Below are 16,716 nucleotides of genomic sequence, written 5' to 3'. Positions count from 1 at the left end.
AGTTTCTGTGGTAGACTTAATTCTTTCAAGGCAAGAGCCAAGAAGAGTCTTGATTCCATATTGATGTTTCTTTGTTACTTTGAGGTAGAGATAGTCAATTAGCCGAAGATTGACCAAAACTATTTCTTCCCCCATTTTTTTTCCCATTAGTGGTTAAATAAAGTTTTCCCAATCACGAGGAGAAAAAAATTTGACAATACTTTCTTAAAATTCCTTTTAGCTTTGCTTTTCTCAATACTAGCCATTTTTTAATTGAAATTTCTCATTGAGTCGATGGATTTAATTATTTGTCTCCCTCTAATAATCAATTTTGATAGTAGTTAAAATTTATAATATAACGATCTAAATATATAACGTATTTTAATATTTTAAGATTTTAGAATTGAGATATTAATTACCCGTTAAATAAAGCTTTTTTATAAAAGAAAAAGTGAGATCTATAATTCCGTGAAGCAAATGATGTTTGGCTCCATTGCTATTTGAATAAAAAAATGAAAATAAAAAGAGACTAGAAAAAAAAAACCTATAATTCAAAAGTGCTCATAATAGTGGTTCCATGTCCTACTAGCCAAAAAGGATGAAAAGCATTGTTTGGGTGCCATTTATACCTATAACTACGTTGCAATGGAGATGGGATCGAGAATACGGTAAAACCAACAACATTTACAGACAATTTTTCAGAGTGTAGGCCCACTATCACTGTTCTATGGGGAAGACGAGAAGGAAGGTAGAAATGGGGATTTTATTTTCTTTTACCCTCCCAACTAAATAATGAGACAGATACTGGGACCAGGACAAGGCATGATTTTTTGATAAAGAAAAGGAATAAAATTCTAAGGAGAGATTGTGTGAACTCTATTATTGCATAGAATTTGTCACATTAGCCTTGGTTATTAAAGTTGTTTATAATATATTAATACACTGATCAATTCTGTCTCATTTTTGAATCCAAATAAAGTTTGATGGGTCGGGTTATTCCTTGAAGCTCTTGCTTTTATTTATTGGAAATTAGTTCAAATAGTTTTGATTAGAGCAATTAGGCTTAGATGTTCTTTCTGGTATTAGATCAATAATTCAAAAGCCATAAATATGTAGAGATGTTAAAAGAATGTATCAGCTGGATAATCAAGTTACCGTTTACTGCATTGGAACCTTGACTTGACATGAAATTATTACCTGTATAAAATTATTCTTATTCATGATAAAGGTTTACATATTGCTCAAGTAATTACTTGGTTGGACCATACTTGACTTTTTACTTATAATAAATTTAGAATTATTTGTAAAAATTATTTCATTCATAACTTTAATATTCAAAAAGTTTTAAAATAGTAAAAGATAAGATCATGAAAGCAAAGCATACAATAAACTAAACCAAGAAGATAGATTCCCATCCTCTTTCCATAACACTTCCTGGAAAGCCAAACAGTAGGGCCCGTAGCAGGGCATCTCCTTGACTCCATCCTTTTCTCTTTTTTTACTTCTCTGAGAGAGAACTAGTCAATGATAAGGCAAAAGATGTTGGGGCCCTTGTCTTCCACTAAGGATGTGAATAAGAAAAATAGTATCAATAAAATGAACAAGGGATTCCAAAGAAAACAAGTCTTTGCCTTGAGAGTTTCTACTTTCTATGTTCGACTACTGTTTTTGTTATCAGAAGCAGAATTATCTGCGTGCATTCAAAACAAGATAAGTGAAAGTCTGTTGTTTTCTAATTTCCCGTCCTTTTAATTATAGTTGATTTCTACTTCAATTTTCTTTGAACTCAAAAAAAAAAAAAAAACTTCACCGACTTTGTTAGTGTCTGTATTTTGGCTGGATCAAAATAGAAGCTCTGTCTTGCTCCTGAAAGTTCATATATAATGAATGAATACCCTGTTTTGCTTATTAGCTCTTTTCTGTCTGACTTGTGTTACATAGTCATATATCATGTCTTTAACAATCTGCAATTTGCTCTGTTACTGATTTTTGTTTATTTTTTGTTATGTCCTATACTACTTGTTAACGAAAATTAGTATTAATTCTTGTTCTTAATGTCTCACTTTGTTTGGTTTTGAAGGCTCCCTGCAGGATAAACAAAGCTGCATCAGAAGAATCAGAATTCTAAAGGTGAATCTCAAGGCAATGACAATAACTTATTATTCCGTGGAATTTTAGGCACATGAGCTTAAAGGTCAAAGACGGATGCCATAAAAGCATATAGAGATTACATGTCTATCTTAATTCTAAAGACTAAGACCCACTCCATATCTATATAGTCATATTACTTTGTCACCATGAATTCCTACCAAATAAAAACTCTCTTTCCTTGCACCTTCCTTTGCCAAAAAATCAGCACTCACAGAATAATACACCGCCTATCACCTCCTTTAAAGAATCCACCTGCTGAAATGTCTTCCACCATTTCCATAATCTACTGTCGAGGTTCAATATCCAATTAACTGCATTCCTCCAATCTGTTTCAAATATAATTATAAAAAATTACATTAATCGAGTATGATCACGTCGAATACTCTATTAAAATCCGTCCCCTGCCATCCCTAACATGGCCTTGATTTACAGCACCACTTAATCTTGATATTCTCCCAAGAAAGCCAGGGGAAACAAGCACTACAACATGGCTTTGAAATTTGATAAAGTGGTCTAAAACCAATGTTAGAATTGGTACGCCCACGCTTGCCACGCCTGTTGTTAGAAAAAGAGATGGGATCCATGTGTTTCGTATTTGGGTTCACAATGCTTTTTGTGCTATATATTACCAAACGAACTTCGCAAGCATGCATGCATTTGAAACACTACAAACTGAACTGAGAGTTTCTTTTCTTGATGGTGAAGCTGAACTGAATTTGAAGTTATAGGCAAATTTGGATACAATCTTGTCATGCTTCCTTTTTTCAAGTTCTAGCAAATGCTCCAAGCCTTTTATACAGAAACTGCAAATGTCCTTTTATTTATCAGATTAATTTATTAATTTTTCAACTATATCCTAAAGAATATGGGACAACTTTCTAATTCCGTTGATAAAGTTTTTAAATTCCATGACAGTTTATTGGATAATTTTCTATAATTTAATTACCTCAAAATTTAACTTATTGGGGTCTAGGTAATTTAAACAGGGCTATATATTATAATAAATGTTTTAATAAAAAGAAAATCACTAAACTAAGAAATATATTATATATTTAAATAAATATATTATATTAATAAAGACTAATTAAACTAAGAAATCAACTACAAAGAAAATCACTCTTTAAACAACAAAGGAAAGCTATTTTGATTAGTTAAAATTTGCATTTCACTTTCTCTGAAATAGTTAACTATATCCTGACATTGGTTTGCCATTAGAAAATTTTGATGAGCAACCTATTTATCAAGAAGAGATCAAACAAAGGAGGAGTTGATGATATATGGAGGTAAATGCACAAGTCTCAATCAAGTTGGCTAACAATCAATTGGCCAAGTAATATAAATGCCCTTGTTGATATAACAAAGTGTGAAATGAAATCAATTTGATTATTAATAAAACAAACCTGAAGAAATAATGATGTTGTTCATCTGCCAAGCTTTTGTTTTGTATGGGAATTGTGAAATGAAAGGATTTCTAACAATGTTTTGGATTGTAGCTGGAAAACAATAAATAAAATAAACTTTCTCAATGTATAGAAGTAGCTTTGTTATTGTAGCTTTCTCAATGGGACCACGTTGACCCAAGTTGCCCATAATTTATCCAAATGTCCTGCTGCTACACCTACTCTTCTCAATAATCAATTCATTATTCATAACCAAGTTGCCAGTATTCTTTACTAATTTTGAGGCAGAGATAATCAACTAGGCGACCAGTGACCAAAATATTCCCTATCACAAGGAGAAAAACAATTGACAAAACTTTCTTGGACAATTTTAGCTTATTTTTTTCTCAATGCTGGTCTTTTTTTTAATTGGAATTTTCTCCTAAAGATGATTGATGTCATTATCTATCTCCCTTTAATAATCTAATGATCAACACATATAACAATAAAAAAGAAAAAAAAAGGAAAAGTGAGGCTAATAATTCCATAAAGCAAACCATGTTTGGGTCGATTGTTATTTGAATAAAAGAAAATGACAATAAAAAAAGACTTGGAAGAATACCAAGTCTTTGCTGTGACTTGTCTTGAATAATAAAATAAAAATAGTTCAAAAGTGAATCAATAATTCCATGTTCCACTAGCAAAAGCAGTGGGTGGTTGGGATTATAGATAGACGCGATTTAGTGTTGGGATTATTATCATTTGTATAATAATCGGTGGGTTTTTAACTCCATTAGTAAAGTTAAAATATTGTCAAATGTCCTTTTAGTTATCAGATTAATTTTTTTTAAATATATCCTAATGGATTCGTGACAACTTTCTAATTCCATTAATAAAATTTTTAAATTCCATCAACAGTTTATTGGATAATTTTCTATCATTTAATTAACTCAAAATTTAACTTATTGAGGTCTACGTAATTTAAACAAGGGCAATATATTAACTCAAAATTTAACTTCTTCTATCATCTCCACATCTGCGAGCTACACTACCCCAAAGACTTAGTTTGATTTCTGCCATACTCTTCCATTTCATGTTCCTTGATATTTCCACTTTTCTTTCAACTCAAAAAAAGAGGGCATCTCTGTTGGTTTATCTTCATTGGTTTCTACTTTCCTCATTTTCTTTTAACTCACCAAAAAAAACAAAAAAACAAAAAACTGTTCTTTGATCCCAACTACTTTTCCTTTCCTTAGCCCCAGAAAGCCAAAAAAAAAAAAAAAAAACCCAAAGCCGCTATCTCTAGTATTTTGGTTTCTCTGCTTTCTATCTAAAAAAAGAAGTCGGAGTTGGTGAAGTAATTACCCTTATTCTATTTCTTTGCTTTGGGTTGGTCCTTAATTGTTCTTTCCCGATCTCCGGAGTTGGTGAAGTAGAAATCCATGCAGCTTTGGAAGATCCATTCGAAGTAAGGTAAGCTTCAAGAATACATGTTATATTCTCCATATAAAGCTTTTGCTATGCTCAATTTCTCTAATTACTAATGCAATTGACTTCTCGAGTTCTTCGTTTGGCAAATAAAATTAACGAATACCTCTACTTCTAAATTTCTAAATTACAATGTTTTGCCAGAGCAATATATATATATATAAAACCAATTACCTCCATTAGTTCAAGGTTTACAATAAGTGTTTCTTTTTCTTAAAAACCAAAAAAAAAAAATTAATCCCACTGGCTCAATGTAAATCTCAAGGTAATGACAATATCCAATAAAAACTCTCTCCTTGCACCTTCCTTTGCCAAAAAAATCAGCACTCACAGAATAATACACTGCCTATCACCTCCTTTAAAGAATCCACCTGCTGAAATGTCTTCCACCGTTTCCATAATCTGCTGTCCCCTAATCTGCATTCCTCTAATTTTTTTCAATTATAAATATAAAAAAATTACACTAATCCGTCCCCTGCCATCCCCAACATTGCCCTCTTTCACAGCACCAGTTAATTCTCCCAAGAAACCGAGGGGAAAAAAGCACTAAAGAAAGGCTTTGAAATTTGATAAAGTGGTCTAAAACCAATGTTAGAATTTAGAATTGGTATGCCCACGCTTGCCACGTCTGTTGTTAGAAAAATAGATGGGATTCATGTGTTTCGAAGTTGGGTTCACAATGCTTTTTGTGCTGTATATTACCAAACGAGCTTCGCAAGCATGCATGAACGTTTTCCATCTTCCAAGAGTCACTCATTCAATAACCAAAATGCTATAATCTGAACTCAAATTTTCCTTTTTTGCTGATCAAGCTGAAGTAAATTTGAAGTTAAAGGCAAATTTGGATACAATCTTGTCATGCTCTTTTCTTTCAAGTTGTAGCAAATAAGTATACAGAAACTGCAGAAATGCTCCAAGCAGTGGAACCCAATAGGCAGAAAAGATAGAATGCAATATCTCTGGATAGTCACTTCAGAATGGAATATCTCTGGATGGTCACTTCATTCATATCACCTCTATTAAACATTTTATTGCCAAAATTCAACAAGCACTAATGAAAGCATATATACTTTATATATATAAGCCGAACAAAAACATGTAATTAAGCACAAAATGTAATGATCTTTCAAGGAAAAGCAACAAATCTTCACTACTAATGCATGTAATGATCAATGTCCTTCAATTGTAAAAACAAACGGATTATTTTGACTTTTGAGGACTATTATTCTATACATCCTCGGTGAGATTTTAACTTTGTTAGTAAAATTAAAATATTGTCAAATTCATATCCTTTCATTTATCAGATTAATTTATTAAGTTTTTCAAATATATCCTAATGAATATGTGACAACTTTCTAATTTCATTGATAAAGTTTTTAAATTCCATGACAGTTTATTGGATAATTTTCTATACTTCAATTAGTTCAAAATTTAACTTATTGAGGTCCACATAATAAAAAAAAGGGTCATTATATTATAGAAATATTTAAGTAAAAAATTTCCCACTATTGAAAAATGACTAGTAATTGTTGGAAGAATACATTACTACAAATAAGTGCTTCTTTTCCTTCAGAAAAAAAAAGTAGATTATTACCGTTTGGTCAATGTAAATCTCAAGACAATGATCATATCGTATTATTCCGCTGAGTTTCAGTCACATGAGCTTGAAGACCATGGGCGGATATCAAGGTAATGTATCTCGAAAACATACATTACCACATATTTTACAACTTATTTTCCCTACTCTTTCTCACACCCCCATATATTTGTTAAACCCTTACAAAAGCCTCGATTTTAATATGATTATCTCTTAAGATCACGAAGAGATTACATTTTGATCTTAATTCTGAAGATTAAGACCTACTCCATATTTATAGAGTCATATTACTTTACCACCATGAGTTCCTACCCATTCAAAACTCTTAATCATTAAGTATATTTACCTTTTAAATAAATTCAGTCACTAAATAATTTTCAACCAATAAAATTTTATGGACTCTCAATTAAAATTTGAATCAAATATCTATCACATTCACATGCAATTGTCCCTAGAAGTAAACAAAAATCCTCAAATCTATAAAAATTATATGATAATGTTGATAGCACATGCCGGCCAAAGAGCTTTTACAGGGAGCTTGTAACAGAGTCTCGAACACCACAAGAGGGGAACTTTCTCAATGTATAACACTAGCTTCCGCATTGCAGCTGGTTATTATCAAAGAAAAGAGAATAATATTTGTTTATTAATTAGTGGCGAAACTCACATGGGAGTAGGAGAAGAGTTTGAGCCAAGTTGCCAATATATGTCCATTGTTCCTAATTTCAATAGTATCCTATACATACTTTTATCAATGTAGCTGCATTATCAAAGAAAAGAGAATCATATTGGTTCATTAATTGGTGGGGAAACTTACATGGGAGCATGGGAGGACTTTGACTCAAGTTGCTAATATTTTTCCTACACCTGCTCTTATTACTTTGTCGTCATCGAGTTTCCATTCAAGCTTCTTCTTCTATCATCTCCACATCTGCGAGCTACACCACCCCAAAGACTTAGTTTGATTTCTGCCTTACTCTTCCATTTCATTTTCCTTGATATTTCCACTTTTCTTTCAACTCAAAAAAAGAAGGCATCTCCGTTGCTTTATCTTCATTGGTTTCTACTTTCCTCATTTTCTTTTAACTCACAAAAAAAAAAAAAAACCAAAAACTGTTCTTTGATCCCTACTTTTCCTTTCCTTAGCTCCACAGAGCCAAAAAAAAAAATCAAAGCTGCTATCTCTACTATTTTGGTTTTTCTGCTTTCTATCTAAAAAACAAAGCTTTAGAAGATCCATTCGAGGTGAGGTAAGCTTCCAGAATACATATTATATTCTCCATATATAGCTTTTGCTATGCTCAATTTCTCTTATTACTAATGCATTTGACTTCTCGAGTTCTTCATTTGGCAAATAAAATTAATCAATTTACACTATATTTCTTTCCCAGCCCTTGACGACAACATGGTCAAATAAAAGCTGTAGTTATTGAGAAAAAACTGAAATAAATAGATATTTTGACGCATATTTTCTATTTTCAAATTAAGTTGTTCTTTTGATCTTAGGTTGACAAATGTTTGTTGTTTCTTAATTCCCTCTGCCAGTGGACTTTTGGTTACTGTAGTACAAACTTGATTTCTACTTGAGTTTTCTTCGATCATTATACAAAAGCTTGGCCTTGGCTCCTGAAACTTCCATCTTTCATTGGTATATATGTGCATCATTTTCTTCCATGGCTTATTTTTGTCTTGGTTTTTGCAATTGAGTATACATTTGCAAACTTTACCTGCAAAATTGGCACTGAATTATTTTCTATGTCCAAATTAACTCTTTTGATCTTATACAGTTACACTGCACCCGTGGCATTTGTGTGAAGCAGAGAGCTAGAAACTTTGTGTTTGTCTCTTACCCTTTCACATTCTAGTGGTGAGAATAGAGAGGTAAGTTTCAAGAAAAGATTTCAGTTAAATTAATTTCTTTTTTGTAAGCTCACCTCTTTGCTTTACGGAAAGAAAGGGGATGCTTTTAAAAAAAAGATCTTCTTGCCTTGAGAGTTGCTCTGTTTACTTTGCTCTTTCTGGTTTGCTCTGTTCCTTTGCATCAGAAGCAGAATTAAAAAGAAGATAAGTGAAAGTCTGTTATTTTTTAATTCCTTGATCTTCTGATTGTTGCAGTGCAAAGTTCATTTCTGCTTCAGTTTTCTTTGAACTTAAAAAAAAAAAAGACCTTCACCGAGTTTGTGAGATTGCTTAGATCAAAATAGAAGCTGGTCCGTCTTGGCTCCTAAAAGTTCATCTATAGATTTCCTTGGTACGTAAATCTTCATCTCTTTCTTCTTTGGTTTATTTGTGTTGGTTTTACATTTGAGTATATATTTGCGAATTTAGATGCAGCGACATTTGTTTTCTATTTTCAAGTTAAGTAATCCTTTCATCCTAGGTTGAGAGATATTTGTAAAACTTTTTACTCATCCAAGTTGTTTTTCAGTCTCAGATCATCAAAGAATGGCTCTTGATTTTGTTGCCTCTGCTATTGCCAATTGCGTGGGGAACCTGGCAACAGAATACACATCACCTTATCTCACTTACTTTTTCCGTTTTGGCAAAATTGTTGAAGATTTCAAGAACCGGCGAAATGAACTTAAATCAAAAAGAGATGAGGTGAAAGATGCTGTCGATGAGGCTTTAAGGCAAACTGAGGTAATTAAGAAGGGCGTTGAGGAGTGGCTAACAAAGGCAGAGAAAGAATTGGATGAAGCTCAGAGTTTGGAAGAAGAAATAGAACGTAACAAGTGTTTCAATTGGTGTCCTAGTTGGGGCTGGCGATACTGCTTAAGTATCAAAGTAGCGAAGAAGACACTTTGTATCTCTAAACTTGTAGAGACTTGTAATTTTCAACGAGTTGGCCAGCGTCCTCCTCTTCAAGGAATAGAGTTGCTACTACCCAAGGATTTCATGCGTTCCGAATCTTCAACGTTAGCTTTCAATGGGATCATGAAGGCTTTAAAAAGCGATGGTGTGAACATGATTGGGTTATACGGAATGCCAGGAGTTGGTAAAACAACTTTGGCGGAAGTAGTACTGAAGCAAGCTACAGAACAAAAGCTTTTTGATAAGGTTGTGAGTGTTACGGTGTCCCAAACTCCAAACTTCAACGAAATTCGAGAAAGGATTGCAGAACTCTTTGGTTTAAAATTTGAAGCCAGAACAGAAAATGGAAAAGCAGAAGAGTTATGGCGAAAATTAAAAGCAGAGAAGAAGATTCTCATAATTCTCGATGATGTTTGGAAAAAACTTGAATTGCAGACTATAGGAATTCCATTTGGTGGTAAGCACGAAGGTTGCAAAATTCTTCTCACTACACGTCTTCAACAAGTCTGCAGTCAAATGGATTGTCAAAAGGAATTTAAACTGAACATTCTATCTGAAGATGAAGCATGGGCTTTATTCAAAGATAAAGCTGCTCTAAAAGATGACTCTTCAACCTCGAATGTAGCACAAGAGGTTGCTCATGAATGTGGCGGTTTGCCCCTTGCAATTGTAACTGTGGCAAACGCTCTAAAAGGTGAAAATCTAGATGGATGGATAGCAGCAAATAGACGACTCAAAAGCTCAAGACATTTGGATAATCAAGATGTTTGCGGAGGTATCTATGGCTGCCTTAAGCTTAGTTATGATTATTTGAAGGAAGATAATATCCAGTCATGTTTCTTGTTGTGCTCCCTTTTTCCAGAAGATTATGAGATTAGCGTTGAGTTGTTGACTGTATGTGGAATTGGTCAGGGATTGTTCAATAATAATTACTTAATGGAAGACTTAAGGAGGGAAATTCATCTAGCACTATCAAAACTCCAAAAGTCTGGTTTATTATTGGAAGCTGATGATCAAGAGCATGTAAAAATGCATGATGTGATTCGTGATTTTGCTCATTGGATAACATCGACAGGGGAAAATATATTCATGGTAAAAGATGGGTTGATGGAATGGCCTATGAGTGAAAGGTTTGGATATTATACGGCAATCTCCTTATGAAACATTGAGATCAAGCATCTTCCTAACAAAGTGGAATTTTCAAAACTCAAGATTTTATTTCTCAAAGGAAAGAATTCATTGAGAGTTTCGTGTGCATTTTTTGAAAGAATGACAATGCTCCGAGTTTTACTTCTTCAAGATGTGGTACTCACACTGAAAGCACTTCAATTCCTGACAAATCTTCAAACTCTGTGCATTATAAATTGCGAGCTTGAAAACATCTCATCATTGAGGAATCTGGAAAACCTCGGGATTTTTGCATTGCTGGAGACTAATATTTATGAGCTACCAGAAGAATTAGTGGGATTGCATAAACTAAAATCACTATATTTTTCTTACAATGAAAGGCCATACTGCTATTTCCCCTCTAACTTGCTATCAAGGTAAAACTGTTTATCTTATTGTTTTCAATTATTTAATTTTATATCATTTATTTTATCTTTTTTTTCTATTATTTACTTTATTTGATTTGACTATCACGAACATATATATATATATATATATATATATATAGCATGAGCTTTTGGTCATTGCTATTATTATGAAACATTGCAACCTGTAGTACAAAAGTAGCTTTAAGAATGAAGAAATAAAAAAGTTTATGTTATCTTATTCATTTCATTATCTTGATATTTTTATCATTCAGTTGAAAGTGCTATTATTGCATTAATAACATTTTGTATTTGTTAGTAACAGGTTGGCCTCACTTCAAGAGCTGCACGTGACAAGTAGAAACAATGCTAACTTATTGGAGCTGAATTCTTTGTCTGGTTTGACTGCATTAACACTGAGAGTTTTTACTCATCAATGTTCTCAAGAAAACTTTGTGTTCCCTAAACTTCAAAGCTACAATATAGCTGTAAATGCATATATTGAAGATTTGGAGGGGCTGAGCTGGAGAACCTTGAGAATTAGAGATTTCTCATCCTCATTAAATGCATTCAAGGAGCTATTTTGCAATGTGGAAAAGCTTACTCTGTACAATATCATGGAACACAAAAATATTATCCCAACGGTAGATCAGTGGGGACTAAATGAATTAACTTCTCTTCAGCTTACATCTTGCGATGATTTGGAATGCTTGATTGATACAACACGAGAACAGAGTCCAGCCACTGCATTCTCTAATTTGGTGAACTTAGACATTGAAGATATGACTTCTTTGAAAGAGTTGTGCCATGGTGAATCACCGAATAGCTTCTTAAAAAAGCTAGAAAAATTGAGAATTTTCAATTGTGAGCAGTTAAAATCAGTGTTTCAAATGGATGGACTTCTTATAAATGAAGAAAGTCAGATGTGGACGATCTCCAATTTAAGAAGTTTGGAGCTGACGTCATTGCCAGCATTAGAGAATATATGGAAAGAGCCAACTCATCATGTAAGGTTACAAAGTCTGAAGGAAGTAACAATTCATGGTTGTGATAAACTGAAATCTATCTTCTCACCTTGCCTTGCTCAAAGTCTGTTGCATCTAGAAACACTTAAGATATCTAAATGCGAAAAATTAGAGCAAGTCTTTGCTTTTGACAAAGAAATGGCAAACCTAGAGGTACCTCTTATCTCTCCATTTTTCCTTTAATAATGCTCTCATATATTCTTTTTCTAATTATCTTTCATTTTATTGAATTATTTAATATATAAATAATTGCTATATAATCTTTCGTACTTATTGACTTTTAACACTTACTTTTACATTTTTTAAAATATATGCCTTCTCAATATTTAATACAATGACTTCATATTTCAATATTTATTAATTAAAACATTATATATTTTCTTTATGCCAGGAAAATCAAGTACAACCATTATCAAATTTAAGAAGTTTGGAGCTGCAATCATTACCAGCATTGGAGAGTATATGGAAAGAGCCAACTCATCATGTAAGCCTACAGAGTCTAAAGAAAATAAAAATTCAAGGTTGTGATAAAGTGAAATCTATCTTCTCATCTTACCTTGCTCAAAGTCTATTGCATCTAGAGAAACTTCGGATATCTTTATGCAAAAATTTAGAGCAAGTCTTTCCTTTGGACAAAGAAATGGCCGAGCTAGAGGTAACTCTTATCTCTCCATTTTTCCTTTAATAATGCTCTTGTATATTGTTTTTCTGATGATTTTTTTTAATTATCAAATATATAAATAATTATCATCTAATCCTTTTAAATTATTAACTTTTAATACTTCTTTCTACTTTTGTTTAACAAAATGTATTTCTTTTGAATAATTAAGATCAAGTATAAAGAATTCATTTTCAATATTTATTAATTAATAAATTTTATATTTTTCTTTATGTGAGGTAAATCAGACAGTACCACTCTCAAATTTAAGAAGGTTGGAGCTGCAGTCATTACCAGCATTGGAGAGCATATGGAAATGGCCAACTCATCGTGCCATTGGACTCCCTTGCCTACAAGATTTTCAACTTGTAAACTTAATAAATTTGAGTTCGGAAAACTTTCTCATCTCATCACTATCCTTGGAAAAGTTGAAAGTTTGCAACTGTCCTAAATTGAGAAATTTCACTATTCAAAAAGAAGTTAATGAACAAATTCAGCTAGAGGTATTTCTCTATACACTTTTCCTTCAATTATGGTTTTGGATTTTGCCTTTGAGCTAAATCTTTTTTTCAACACTCACAAACTAATCCAATTATTTTTTAAAATTGCAGCACACAAATTTTATACTATTTATTTTGAAAAACATATTTTAATTTGTTTGTGGGGATTTTTGGGTTTTCCTTGTCCTTGTTTCTGAATTGAGGTTCGTCATATATTTTCTTCATGACGACAAAACTTGCCTTTTTTCTTGTTCGAGCTTCCTTTTTCTTCTTCGATTCTAGTTTCTCTTGCTTTCTTTGATTCGAATTTTCTCTTTCTTCTTCAATTTAAGTTCTCTTTTTCTTCTTGGCCTTGAGTTCCCTTTTTTTCTTTATTCAAAGTGTTTCTACTTTCTGTTTCAGACAAGAGAAACAGATTGAGAAAGTTAGGCTTTCCGGGGGGGTTCATTTCTTTTATGTTTTTTGTATGTAATTTTGAAACATATTTATGTCCTATCATTAAAAATATAAGGATTTCTTGTGAATTGGCATCTAAAAAATTATGAGTAACATTTGCTCATCCGTTCCCAATCTAATACAACAGAAATGTATTTGCAGGAATTATATCTCTCTAAGTTGGGAAATAGCTTTCAATTGCGTATTTCAGCCAATTGCAATCAAGAATATATAGCAGTTGGGAGTCATGAAGAGCTATTTCAGGTTCATGGACGTATAAAGGAACTCCACCTGGAGGATTTATCTGAAAAGTGGATTATATGGAAGGATGTCTCTCAGGTTGTAACTCTTGAAAACCTTACAATTTTGAAGGTGATTGATTGCAAGAGGCTAAGATACATATTTTCACCTACAACTGCTCAAAGTTTATCACGGTTGGTCAATCTAGAAATACAAAATTGTGATGAATTGGACCAAATCATTGCTGAGGATCAAGTTTGTTCATCATCAGATGGTGATCTCCAACCTATAAGCTTTCCTAATTTGACCATGATTTCTGTTCAATATTGCAAAAAGTTGAAACGTCTCCTTCCTCTTGGATCTGCTCTTTGTCTTCCAAAACTTAAAAAGTTATGGGTTATAGGGAACTCTAAATTGGAGCAAGTATTTGAACTTGAAGATGAAGCAGAAGCGACAACCGAAAAAGAGATAAAGTTTGATCAATTAATGACTTTATCACTTGAAGAACTACCAAGCCTCGTTGACTTTTGTCCAAGGGGATATCACTTTGTATTGTCGGCTTTGCATTATTTCAAAGTAGAAGGATGTCCCAAGATGACTACAGGTTTCTTCATAGATTCAAAGGAATATGTGCATGCCAAAACAGAGGTATACACCCTGAAAACTTTAGTCTTGTCTATTTTAAGGCATAATCTTCAAAGTCTTTAAATTACTTAAATGATTGAGAATGACACTACAACCAAAACTTAGTCTAGAATATCACTTTTAATGAATTTGGCCTAAAATGCTTATAATTTATAATATGCCTATTTCACACATCAAAAGGATATCCTGTGCAATCACCCACTTGTTAAGGAGTTTTGATGAAAAATTCTCTAACTATGTTTCCACCTTAGTAAACCATTTGTTAAGCCAATCCCAACCTTTATCCTTGAGCGCTTCCAACAGCTCCTTATCCTCAAAGGTTAGCACAAATTCTTTTGAGAGACAAACTCCTCATAAGCAGCCCTGAAATGCCTTCCATTTTAAATAATTCCATTAAATTTGCTAAATCTGAATTACATTATGTTGTTACCACATCACTTCTCTTCAACCAAAGCATGTTTTCCATGCTTGTTAAGACATTGAAGATCATCTTCTCTCTCTCTTCATTTGAAGCTCCACCTTTTTCAAAAGCACCTTTCAATAACAGAGCATAAGATGGCTTAGTGAATAAAACCAAGTTGTCTCAAAATCCCACTGCAGGTTCCGTTCCTAATGTGGTTAACACTAGGCGCATCAGAAGCTTCCTTTTTGCTTCCTCCTTCAGAATGAATCATGGCTTCCTTAGCTGGCTATATTGACCTCTAGCCTTTGGTTAAGAAGCCAGACTCCATTTAAATTTTGGACTACTTTTTTATCCTTATTAAAATATCCAAATATGATAAAAGGATACCTCTAACTGTATTTGCGTTTATTTCTCTCTACAATGTATTGACAACCTTTCCAAATTGATCCCAAATCCTTTGAAGCCATCTTCATGGACTTTTGCAAGAATATTATTCACTAAAACTAAAAATACCTTATTCATTCTCCTTATCCTCCCAACATAATCGTTATTGATGATTAAGAGTTTTTATTATTGATTAGTGAATTAAGTTTACGCTTTTATTTAGTATGTGCAAAGGCAATTAGAGTCTTTAATAATATTATACTGCATAATTTTTCAAAGTCTTCACTAAAATTACTTAAATGATTGAGTAGTAGTACTGCAACAAAAAGATTGGTCTAGAATATCACTTTTAGTGAATGATTTCATTACTTTTAATGAATTTTTGGCCTAAAATGCTTATAAATTATAATATGTCTATTTTTTCTTTTACTCTCATAACATGTAACATTAATACTTTTGTTTTACATTTCCTTGTTTCAATTGTTTAAAAAGACACCGCAACCAGTTAAGCAAGACGCCAAGACCATTCTACGGTCCAAGAGCATTTGTTACAGGCTACCACCTTACAAGGAAGAACTATGAGATGATTGCAGGGGAAGTTGCAAAGGCATGTTTAAACATCAATGAGTACGTTGGAGCCATTAACTAAACACAGGTAAATCAAAGGCTACTTTCCATTTTCATTTCTCTCACTTGTTTGCCTAGTCCTAATCAAATTTTAGTGGTTTACTTGTGCTAATCTTTATTATTTACATAAACAAAAAAACAGGTAGTTGAAATTATTGTGCTTTGGGTTGATCAAGATGTTGGCTTCACAGAGTTGTCAAGCAAAGGGATCACTTGCTTTCAATAATTTACCTAATCAATGTTATATTTCTCTCTGTATCTACAATAAGTAGAAGAATAAGCTTAAAATTTTTCTGTTTCTTATCTTTATTTCTGTATTTTAAATCAAGACATGGGAAATTAAACTTTAATTTTCCTATACAAGCCAAGTAGATTTTTATTTTATGAAGGTTCCAAGTGGTTTATTGAAACATTGAGAGTTTGATTGGTACTCCAGCCTGTAAGATCTGGCCATGGTAGTACAGTTCAGGCAACAAGTTCACAAAAAGCATTTAAAATGAAGTAATTACTCATTGATAGAAGAAAATTTTACTAAGTAATGCTTACACTAAGAATTATAAAAAGGGTTTGGACCATTTCTACATGCACTTAGAATTATTAAGTTCAATTTAATTTCTTTTTCTTACCATGTTGTACCTCTCTTATCATATTACACGACTACTATATAAAATTAAAAATTCAAAAAAAAATAAAAAAATTTAAAATTCAAAATTTTATAACTTCGCAATTTTTTAAAAATAATGATCAAAGTTAGAGTTTATTTAACAAAAAAAAAATCAATAAATAACAAAGATAATGAGACGAAGGGAAATGATAAAAAAAAATTTCTTATTTAATAGATTAAGAAATAATTTATCAAACA

The 16,716-nt window shown here is 32.4% G+C and overlaps 1 protein-coding gene and 1 long non-coding RNA gene across 2 annotated transcripts; both read left to right on the top strand.

Annotated features, from left to right (window-relative positions):
* LOC108662927 lies at positions 1,609-2,313 on the top strand. The gene is made up of 2 exons (XR_001928793.1): positions 1,609-1,699; positions 2,060-2,313. It is a non-coding gene; the product is annotated as an uncharacterized LOC108662927 (long non-coding RNA).
* On the top strand, positions 4,595-16,208 carry LOC18593546 (probable disease resistance protein At4g27220). The gene is given in 10 exon segments (XM_018124177.1): positions 4,595-4,982; positions 8,382-8,475; positions 8,710-8,845; positions 9,023-10,949; positions 11,263-12,124; positions 12,354-12,617; positions 12,860-13,123; positions 13,718-14,443; positions 15,720-15,882; positions 15,997-16,208. Coding segments are annotated over 6 exon segments (4,116 nt in total). The 5' UTR covers positions 4,595-4,982; positions 8,382-8,475; positions 8,710-8,845; positions 9,023-9,039; the 3' UTR covers positions 15,810-15,882; positions 15,997-16,208.

Source organism: Theobroma cacao, chromosome 7 (genome assembly GCF_000208745.1).
Source record: "Theobroma cacao cultivar B97-61/B2 chromosome 7, Criollo_cocoa_genome_V2, whole genome shotgun sequence".
In the NCBI taxonomy this organism is placed as follows: Eukaryota; Viridiplantae; Streptophyta; class Magnoliopsida; order Malvales; family Malvaceae; genus Theobroma; species Theobroma cacao.
Note: the sequence above shows the minus strand (reverse complement) of the source record. Positions and strands in the feature narration are given on the sequence as shown.